The sequence below is a fragment of the Melospiza melodia genome, chromosome 4 (assembly GCF_035770615.1).
Source record: "Melospiza melodia melodia isolate bMelMel2 chromosome 4, bMelMel2.pri, whole genome shotgun sequence".
Lineage (NCBI taxonomy): Eukaryota > Metazoa > Chordata > Aves > Passeriformes > Passerellidae > Melospiza > Melospiza melodia.
Window position 1 is genome coordinate 89557716 of NC_086197.1, and position 10445 is coordinate 89568160.

Genomic DNA, 10445 nt, shown 5'->3' on the forward strand with positions numbered 1-10445 from the left:
TGTAATCAGGATGAAAATTAATCCAAACCTTGCACATTTCTCTGCTGTACTGGACTGTGTCATACACACAAAAAGTTCACTTATTTCCTTTACATTGAATATTCCATTGCAGCTCCAATGCACAGTGCTCCTCCAGCTCCCCAGGTCTGACAGGACCTTCTGCTGTGAACCTGGGCCTGCTTTTGTCAGCAGCCCAGCAATGCACACAGAGAGAAACAACTCAAATTCAGACACAAGTTTCACAGAGCAGAAAACAGTTTAAGAAGAGAGGGGTGTGTTGAGACTCGATCCACGTAATTCTCTTGGATCAGATTTAAAAAAATAATTCACAGTTTTAATTCTTCTTTTTGGAAGAAAAATATGACTTATCACATGTAGGTAACCAGTCTTTAAGTTAACAGCATAAAAAACCCCACCACAAACAGAAAGTACAGTTCACACAATGGTGCCCTGGTTATAAAGTATGCATGGCTGCAGGCAACCCTTGAAGCAAAGTTAGAGATAGGATCAAGGAGAAAGTGTAAGGAGACAAGAATCTAAAGCACAGGTGTTTTCAGGCCATCTGCTGGTGTCCTTTCATTCTTTCCATGGTGAACACAAACCACCTCAAACTCTTTTTCATTGCTTATGTTACATTGTTAGAGGAACCTGCGAGGGCTGACAAATTTAAATTCCAAGAGTTCTCTTTAAAACCTGAGATCTGCTTGGCAATGCTTCGGGAAGGAGATCACTGCCACAGACAAGGAGATTTATTCAAAATAAACATAATTAATTAAATTCAAATGTTTGCCTTTACAGTAAGAAGGAATCCAAAGAAAGAACATCTCACCATTCCTAACTCTGTCAATTACACAATTAAATACAACACATGAATTCTGTAACCTCTCAGTAAAATGACCAGGTATTTATAAAAAATACCAACCCAACCAACAAATCAAGGGAAAAAAACACCTTAAAACATACATACACAAAACCCATAAATAAATTGAAAAGACAGTTAACATAGGGGTTCAAGCAGAGGAAGCATTTTTAAACTTTGTAAATATGGAAACATCAACAGTGCCCTTAGTTACCTAGGTAATAGATTTATATCCAGATTTAATAATTAAAAAAATATATTTAAGTCTTCCTCTTACGAGACGACATAGAAATTTGACTCAAGTCCAAGACCTGCCTACATAGGATGACTTTTCAGCTAAGTTCTCTAACACAGACTTTTGGTCCATGGTCATTAACCAGCTCAAGGGATCCCATTGACTTTTTGGGTAATACATCATTGTCCCTATGACTTATGTCACCTTTGTTTCAAATACAGAGGAAAAAAATTCTCACCCACTCTCTACAGTGACAATGATAGAGATACATTCATCTTCTGTGCTTCTTGACAGAGCAAAAACTGCTGTTTTCCCTTAATCAATCTGCCTCAGCATTTTCAGGAAAACACTTTAACAGTCACTTCAGGAATAGCTTTGGACACAGAAATATCTTTAACTGTTCATGTGGGTTAAGAGATGGGTGAACATGTAACAGAAGCTTGCAGCCTGACTTACTCCAAAAGCCCAGCAGGGTGGAAAGAGCGGCCTCATCTCCTCAGCACCTGTGACCGTGGGCAGTGGCTCATTCCAGAATGCCTGATTTTCCCAAACGCAGAGCAGGGCTGAAGTGGAGCACAGCCCTCACTGTGCTGTGTCCCAGCACAGGCAGCTGGAGCCCTGTGACACAGCTGTGCTGCTGGGCCTCAGAGCCAAAGGACAAGGATCAGACACGCGGCTTTCCTCAGATGAAGTCATGTGCTGTAACACAGAAGTGCTTCCTCCCAGGCAACCTCACAGTGACAGAAGGGGTCCTCAAAATTCCTCATGTGCTTGTTAGTTACTGAAAGAAAAGAATGCTGGCAGAGTCATTTTTGCCTTCATATGCATAGGAACAGTAAATTTTCAACCAGCCCATTTCATAGCACACTATCACAATCAGCCTCTTTTGCTTCACCACGGTATTTTATTTAAAATTACTTAGTTTTCAGAGCAACCAAACCAAATAACTCTCTCTTAGAAAGAAGTATGTTACAGCTAAGCAGATTTTCAAGCAGTTGACACTTACTGGCCATTTGCATACCCCAGAATTTATTTGTTCCTGTCTCTAAAGAAGTTTTTACTTGAAAGGCAGTCTAAAAGATTTGGCCGCGGTCACAAGGATATCAATGGCAGTCAAGAACAGAATAAATCTAAAGAGCCCTTGCTCTATCAATTAAAAATATGAAGTTTATACATAAAAATACAAAATTTGGAATGTTGCACTGTCACAGCTCTTTGATAAATTTAACGCTTATGATTCTTGAAAATAATTTTTACAAAATAAAAAGTAACACTGAGGCTTTAAGATGGCTCAGATTATTTGAGAACAGTAGGAAACTACAAACTTTAAAAAAATCCCAAAGGACTTAATCTAAAAGCACCACTGCCAGAAATGTGGCATTTGGAAAAACAATGGTTCAGTGCAAATACTTACAAGAAATGGAAAGATAAACACTCCAACCAACAGACAGTACTGTCTTGTTAGTGTCTGCTTCTGCTACCAGCTGCACTAAGAAGGAACTTTCACATTTTATATTATGCTTCTCTTTAAATGTATTCTCATAAAACAAAAATTTTGGACAAAAACAGAACTAAAAGCCTGCTCATATTGCTAGTTTTTGAGAAAAGCAAAACACCTAATGACTGACTGATCAACTAAACCCGTATCACAAAATCAAAGCAGATAAATAATGTGTACGTTTTTATTTCTACACATGGGATTTCAAACCACTTTTCTCATATTAGCCAAACAGGAAGTTCTCCTACTGTACACATTATGTAAAGTGAGAGAGGCAAGTGTGACTTCCCTGCCTAAAAGAAGCTGCTTTTCATGGACATGGCAAGCCAGCTCACAGCCACTTCCACACAAACACAGCCATAGGTAAACACAGGAGTTTGAATTCAGCTCCACTGAGCAGCTTACATGTAAACAGAACCTTCTGAATCAAAACTAGCTTTAAAACAAACTCCAAAAACTCAAACAAAAAAACCCACAAAACATGGTTTCATGTCATGCCCAAAGCTCTATCTTTGATAGATTCATTTTGATGCATAAAGAAAAAAATGGAAAAGCTGAAATGTGGTAAATACAGAATTCTGCATGTCTGATTTCTAGTGCCAAGAATTCATTGCAGCCTGAAATCCTCATGAGTAAAGGTAAATGGCAGTAGGAGAAATATTAAAGTTCCTTTAATATTTCACTACACTGCTGCTTGGAAGGTATACATGTTGAAATGGTGTCCCAGAACTATGTGTATGTTAACTTCATATAAAAACTCACCACATTTACAACCATATTTCAATTTAATTATTGTACACAGGTTAACAAAAACACTGGGTTTAACAAAAACAATATTCAGAATGGTACAACACGTGTTCATCTTCTCCAGGAAATAATATTACAAGTGATCATCTTAGGACAATTTAGCCACACTAGCAACAGGAGTTCTGTTAAAATGCAACTGTGGTCTACTAAGCCACTTATTTTAGCACTACAGAGTATTTGAAGTTAAGAGTTCTACGGCCAAGGCTTAAAAATCATTTAAGATTCAAACCTCAAAATGTCTTACAGTCAAAATGACAGTATTCTTAAAAAAACCACAACAAAATAACCCCAAACCAATTAATTAAAAGGCTTCTGTATTTAGTTTTATCCTCTTCATGGCATTCTCTATTCATACAGTTGCTTGTATCATTGGTAATAGGGTCTGTATCTGGCTTGATCGGGGTGATGTGGTCCAGGAAGGGGGGCCTGAGCGGGAGGCCCTTGCATCCTCGGAGGCGGAGGCGGCCCCCTCGGAGCTGGCCATATGCCAGGACTCATTCCCCCAGGCTGTGTGAAAGGGGGACTAAGAGTTCCTTGATCTTCGCTGAACTGCGGCAAAGAGTTGGGGTTATAGTGATGGGGAGGGGGAGCACTGACATTGACGGGCGGGCCGCCGTGCTGCGGCGGGGGAGGCCCCGGGGGAGGGTGGTTCATGTAGGGCGGCATCTGGGCGATGATGTGTCCGGGCGGCGGGGTGATGGGCGGCGGGGCCGAGGTCATGGGGGGCGGCGGGGCCTGGCTGTACACCATGTGGGGCGTGCCCGCCGCCTGCGGAGGGTGCTGCAGCGGGTGGCTGATGGGCGGCGGCGGCGGCGGCGGCGGCGCGTAGTGCTGCTGGGGAGGCATGATGTGATGAGGGTGCGACACCACCGGCTGGCCCTGGTACTCGGGGTGGTGGTGAGCAGGCGCGGGCGCCGGCGGGGGCGGCTCTCGAGCGCCCGAGTTGGAATCATCCTGGATGGGGACGGTGATGAGGTTGCTGTGTTTCCTCGTGGAGATGCGGAAGGTGTCCTGGCTGACGGGGCGGGGCGGCGGCGGGGCCATGGACATCTCGGCGGGAGGAGCGCGGATGTCCTCGTGGGGCTGGCTGTAGTGCTCGTGCGGCACGTGCTGCAGCGGGGGCGGCGGCATCAGGATGTGCTGCTTGGGCGGGATGTGGCTCATGTGGTGCTTCTCGGGGGGCATCATGAAGCGCTCGGGAAGCTCGGCCGGCGGCGGGGCGATGGGAGGGTGCACGGGCTCGATGGCAGGACGGGTAACGGGCTTGCCAGCTCTCATGTGGCGGTGGTTGATGTGAGCTTGCAAGTCCCTCTGTGACAGGTAAGTTCTCTTGCATCCTTGAACAATGCTGCACATGAAGAGAGACCCTCGGACGCACTGCTCGATTCGCTGCACGGGTTCGTTACAGCTACATTAAAAGAGAATGTCGATTTATCATCATCACAGGGAGCTCAACGTGCATTCTTCCTTGCTAATGTAATTAGCCAAATGACAACTGACAATTTTGCCCCACTGTAGCAATGAAAGAAACTTTTCAATGATTTTGAAGCTTACCTAGTTTATAAATATTGAAATGTAACTATTGAAAGAACATAAAAATGTTATGAAGTAAAATTTTTAAGTAGCATCTCTCAAACAAATTTTTCTGTGCGTTAAAACATAACATGGGTCATTTTCACAGGAAATCAAACTGTCATTAATTCCTTTTCAAATTGCAGCAATAACAGGTTACCTACCCAAAACCAACAAAGTAAACACTGATCTCTTACAATCCCAAAATATGGAATAGGAACAAGAAAGTTCAGAGTACTCTACTGCCTCTGCTAAATGTACGTAAATAAGAGTCATGTTTAATAGAGTATCTGAAATAAGATATTTAAGTTACTTTCTTACATTTTCTTTAATAACAAACCTTGAGATAACTTACCCTGGACACATCTTGTCTCCCTTTTTCTCATGCAGTATAGCACAGTCATAGCAGAAAACATGCTTGCAAGGTATCTAAAATAAAACATTTCTGTTAAAACATCGTGTATAAATATCTATGTCATTCTGCAGTTCCTCCCTCCAGTACACAGCTTATAATAAAGTAACTAAGTTACCTATGAGGTGAAGAAGCATAGCAGTGGTTAACAATTTACAGCATCTTTGCACAGAAACCTTCTAGAACAGTTTATGCTGAGTTTGGGGTTTTTTTGGGGTAGTGTTGTTTGGAGTTAAGTGTTGGTAAAAAACACTGGCAGAAGTTTGAGTCTTGCAATACTACCAACACTGAACTTTCCAGAAGCTGCACATACAATCTGATTACACCTGTCTTGCTGGCAAGGAAGAAAAGTTTTAAAAGCATTAACTGTCATTAAGTGACATGCTGAACCCTGTTACATCATACTTGCAAATCTAAATTAATCTCAGGGATTTTTAAAGGTACATAAAAGTGAACAGTGTTTTCTAACTTCACTTCAAGTCTTCAACTGAGATAAAAAGCTTATTTTCAAACCAAAGTAGTGTAAGGTCAACACCCCAGAAACTGAAGGTTTTTTCTTTGTGATGGTGCTCTGTTTTTTGTTTAACATTTTCAGGTTTACTTCATTGAATCTGGGGGTAAAGAAAAATCAGTCAGACAGATGGAACAAAAACACCTGAGCAATGAAGGCCTCCAGCTCCATCCTGGTACTATTCTGCTGTTTATTCAGATGCCTGTTGAAATCAGTGATCTCTAGAAGCCTCAAGTAAAACCTCATTTTATCTAAAGGGAAACCATGGCTGCATCTTCCCCTGATAATTTCACTCACCATGCGTCCATACATTTTGATGGGCAATCCACACTTATCACAGAAATGGACTGGTGTATCATCCTTCTCCCCCAGCAAGTTTATCTGGTAGGACAGAGAAGGAGGTGAGAAAACAAACCCCAACATCACTAAAGCTTCTCATTTCAATTATCATCAACACACCCATTATTTCTGAATTAGTTGAAAAGGAAGCAAGAACGTCACAAACAGGAGAAAGCAGAGGATGTAATTTTAGTCAGACCAAAAATAACTGAAAAACTTTTAATTAACAAAGTATCTACCAGGACTATCTACAACTTGGTATGAAACACAGGCAAAGATTCATGACTTTACCTTATAATCCCAAAAAATGGGTCCAGGAAATCTCCTTTGGTTGCCAAACATTTCACCTCCTTTACATTCATATCGCTCCTCCTTGTTATAATCAAATTCTTCTGTGGAAAGGAGAAAGAGAAGAAAGACACGAGCCAACCACAACACTTCCATAACTGACAGCAGCTGCTATTAAGAGCATGGGTCACTTTTACTGAAATCATCAAAAATGCCACAGCACTTCCAATCTGCTGAGCCCATTCTACAGACAGGTACAGCCAAAGTAGTAAGACAGCCTGTTTTGGAAATGGGCACTACTGAAGCCCTACAGTGCAGCAGTGCTTGGAGATTTGAAATTTGTTTTGTGTTTGGACAGCACCCTGGACTCTTGTCTCTGAGTAAAGTCTCAAACAATGCTGTGGAATAATACACTTCCCTACTACAGGGAATTTACATGAATTTACCTTCATCACCAGCTTGTGTCTTTGCAGGCATCCTGTTCATATTTCTTGGAGTTCGAGGCGCAGGTTTGGCTTTATTGGTCTGCTTTGAAATAAGCTTTATAGGGATTCTTCTACGGACATCAAGACCACCCAATGATCCTGAACTATTTGTTCCTTGCAAATCATTGTCTGTGAAAGAAAATTTTAAAAAGTATAGATTTTTTCAGTTATCTAATTGTCTCTGAAGAGGCTAAATATTAATAGAAATGTTTTAAGAAAAATTATTTTTAAAGCTTGCTTAAGATTCCTACAACATATCAAAATCTAATCACTACAAATAGCTATCTTTACAATTTATTCCAGAAGTCATGTCAAAAAACTGTACTGTGAACAGCAACAAATTTAGGAAATCTAGTTTAAAAATAAAGCTATTAAAATAACCTAGCTAGTTACACTTTTCTCCACAACAGCAACATTAACCTTATAGCTCTTCTCACAGTGTGAAGAGCACTGGAGTCAATTCTTTGTACAACCTTGATTACACAGAATTTCTTATGTGAAAAGATAATTTTTACAATTTATGTATATTATTTATTGAAGTAGGAAGGAAACTACTCATATATTCATATTAACTGTTCATATATTAACTCAACATCTTGACATATCACTTAGAAGTTTATAATAAAGTATCACAAAAATACTGGTACTTAGGAATACGTAGTTGCATCCTTCCTAAACTGAGAATTACTGTTCCTGGCTATATACAAAATTCTCCTTAACCAGATTTACATCTAAGTACCAGGATGAACAAAGCAAGAAATATCCTGACACACGCATCAGCAGGTGCAGGCTCCAAGAGACAGCACAGACCAGGCAATGCAACAAGCAACACCACTGAGGAGGCAGAACTCCCTCAGCCTCCAGCGAGTTTATCTGAAACCACCTCACACCATCTCATTAATACAAAAATGAAGTTACATCCCTCACAAATCTTGCCGGCTCACTGGGATTTAACTGAAAATGCCACAGGTGTTTCAAAGCAGGGCACGCTCAGTCTGGAAGGGGTGAGCCCCGAGCAGCTCCAGCCCTGCAGTTCCACAGCCCTGGAATGACTGCAGAGGCCCCAAAGGACTGCAGGGCAGGATGCTGAAATTAGGGTGCATCAGTGTAATTCTGCACAATGCCTCACCAACTGCTGCCTCTCAAAGCTTGTAACCACCACACACAATGCAACAAGTAGAAGGAAAACCAAGAAAAAGCGGGATAGCTTTCATTTTTTCAGCAGCTACCAGCAAAGCTAGGAAATGTGTCAGTTTCAAAGTGGTACTGTGCCCTGACAGTCCTGTACCTCCAAATCAAAAGCCCTCAGTTTCCTAAAATAGATCAAACTCCTCTTAGAACTATGCTTGACAGTTTCATTCTAAAAGGCAATATACAAAAAGGCAAAACCAATAAAGCTGGTTTTCACTTCTGGTCATTTGTTATTTCTTTCAGCTGTCCAGAACCTGCAAACACTCAGCTATGTCATCAGGGAGTGCTTGACCAAGCATCAGAGGTAAAGCCACTTGTTTTCCACATGTTGGGAAATTCTGTTTTCTACCAGAATACACAAAACCACAGCATTATAAACCACAAACAGTCTCTGCAGCAACTCAGTCCATCTGCAAACAGGGATAACTAAAAAGAATTTTAAAAATCAAAAACCTATTTATTAGTTAATCCATTGAACTGCCAAATAGGTTCTGCCACTTTTCCTCCTTATATCCTTTCAATCCAGGAATATTTGCATGAGTTAGCTGCTTAACTAACCCAAACTAGGAAGTTTATTAGTCACTCATGCTTCATGGAAGGATAATAGATTCCACTGTGCAGGAGCATAATATGCGGGATTATGTCCAGAAAAAACTACGACAAACATACCAAACTTGTTGAGACTAACTAAAGAAGTTCTAATTAGAGGTGATGCAACCTACTGAAATGTCACCTTCATCAACTTAAGTTTTATTTGTGCATTTCAATCTTTATTAAAATTCAAAAATACAGCCCAAATACTTTACACAGATAGAGTCATAACACAATCTTTTGTAGGGGAAAGGAAAAAAACCTCCAAAACCACCGCAGCACAAAGCCCACGTCCATTCATTTATTCACTGCACTACGCCAGCGCATGAACCAGCAAAGGACCCCAGCTACGCCAGCGCGCTCACCGGCAAACGGCACTCAAACCACGCAACCGAATTTAAGCACACGAGCAAGTTTCCTCTGAGCCCCAAACAAACATGGGAAACACACTACGGGCACCGATGCCGGGGAACGCCGCGGGCAAACGAGCGTCTCTGCCCCACCTCCGGCACGTCACGGCCGCATCCGGTGCTGCGGGCCCGGCACCCGGCCCGGCCGCGCCACCAGCGCCCGCCGCTCCGCCCGGCCCGGCCCGGGCCGTGCCGCCGGCAGCGGCCCCTCAGCCCGGCCGAGCGCCCTCGGGGCGGGGGCAGCGCCGGGCGCCGCCGGGCCCAAGGTGGCCCCGGGGCCGCCGCGCCTGCCCGCGCAGGGAGCAGGCCCCACGGCGCGCCCGAGCCCCGCCGGCGCTCCCGGGGGCCGGCCCGGGCCCGTCGCCGCCGCCCCTGCGCCGCCCCGCGCCCGCCGGCCCCGCTTGGCCGCTCCCCGGCCGGCGGCGGGCGCGGGCCCGGCGGGCCGGGCACGGACGGGCCCCCGGCCTCCCCCTGCTCACCATTGTGGTCCATGATGCGGCGCGGGGCGCTGTGGGAGCGGAAGGGCGCGGCCGGAAGCGGCGGGGGCGCGGGCGGGGCGCGGGCGGCGGGGCCGCGCTGGCCGGGCCCAGGGAGAGCGCTCCGGGCCGGGCCCAGGGAGAGCGCTCCGGGCCGGGCCCAGGGAGAGCGCTCCGGGCCGGGCCCAGGGAGAGCGCTCCGGGCCGGGCCCAGGGAGAGCGCTCCGGGCCGGGCCCAGGGAGAGCGCTCCGGGCCGGGCCCAGGGAGAGCGCTCCGGGCCGGGCCCAGGGAGAGCGCTCCGGGCCGGGCCCAGGGAGAGCGCTCCGGGCCGGGCCCAGGGAGAGCGCTCCGGGCCGGGCCGGGCCGGGCGGGAACGCGGCAGCCCCGGCGTGCGGAGCCGCGGCTCGTTGGGACTGGGAGGCGGCCCCCTGGGTTTGGAGGGAAGGCTGGAGTGACAACATGAGCGGGTCTCTTCGTTCGGGAGCCGCGGAGGCCCCGGCCGGCCCCCTGTGCCGTGCGGGCCTCAGGCACTGGGAAGGTGCGAGCGGCATCGCGCTCTCGGCTGCTGCTGGTCAGCCTCAAGTTGTGGCATGGAAATGGCACATTGCTGACACCCTGTACAAGTGATGGAACAGTGAATCTCCAGAAGCTTCACAGCTACAGAGTTCACTAGCTCAGGAGAGGACTTAAATTTAGCATTTTGTAATTCCCGTGTAATTCAGTGCGATGCTGAAGAATAGCACTGAAGAAAGGAAAGAAATAAAAGTACA

General features: G+C 45.3%; 1 protein-coding gene across 2 annotated transcripts; it reads right to left on the bottom strand.

Moving 5' to 3' along the window:
• Nucleotides 1-1978: 1978 nt before the first annotated feature.
• CBLL1 (Cbl proto-oncogene like 1) lies at nt 1979-9712 on the bottom strand. Of its 2 annotated transcripts, none has more exons than XM_063155487.1 (6): nt 9678-9712; nt 6968-7135; nt 6525-6622; nt 6192-6275; nt 5327-5400; nt 1979-4807 (listed from the first exon to the last, which is right to left on the bottom strand). In XM_063155487.1, exons 1-6 carry the CDS (start codon nt 9688-9690, stop codon nt 3766-3768), a joined length of 1479 nt encoding a protein of 492 aa, XP_063011557.1. In that variant the 5' UTR covers nt 9691-9712; the 3' UTR covers nt 1979-3765. The 2 variants fall into 2 exon arrangements, with proteins under 2 accessions (XP_063011557.1, XP_063011556.1); XM_063155486.1 differs by having other exon boundaries at nt 6525-6625.
• Nucleotides 9713-10445: the final 733 nt, after the last annotated feature.

What these genes read in the sequence shown, in the direction of transcription:
- CBLL1 (XM_063155486.1), bottom strand. An exon ending in CCATTTTTTGGGATTATAAG is followed by an intron (nt 6,276 to 6,524) that starts GTAAAGTCATGA and finishes CTGTCCTACCAG; the next exon opens with ATAAACTTGCTGGGGGAGAA. An exon ending in TCAAAATGTATGGACGCATG is followed by an intron (nt 5,401 to 6,191) that starts GTGAGTGAAATT and finishes GTTTTATTTTAG; the next exon opens with ATACCTTGCAAGCATGTTTT.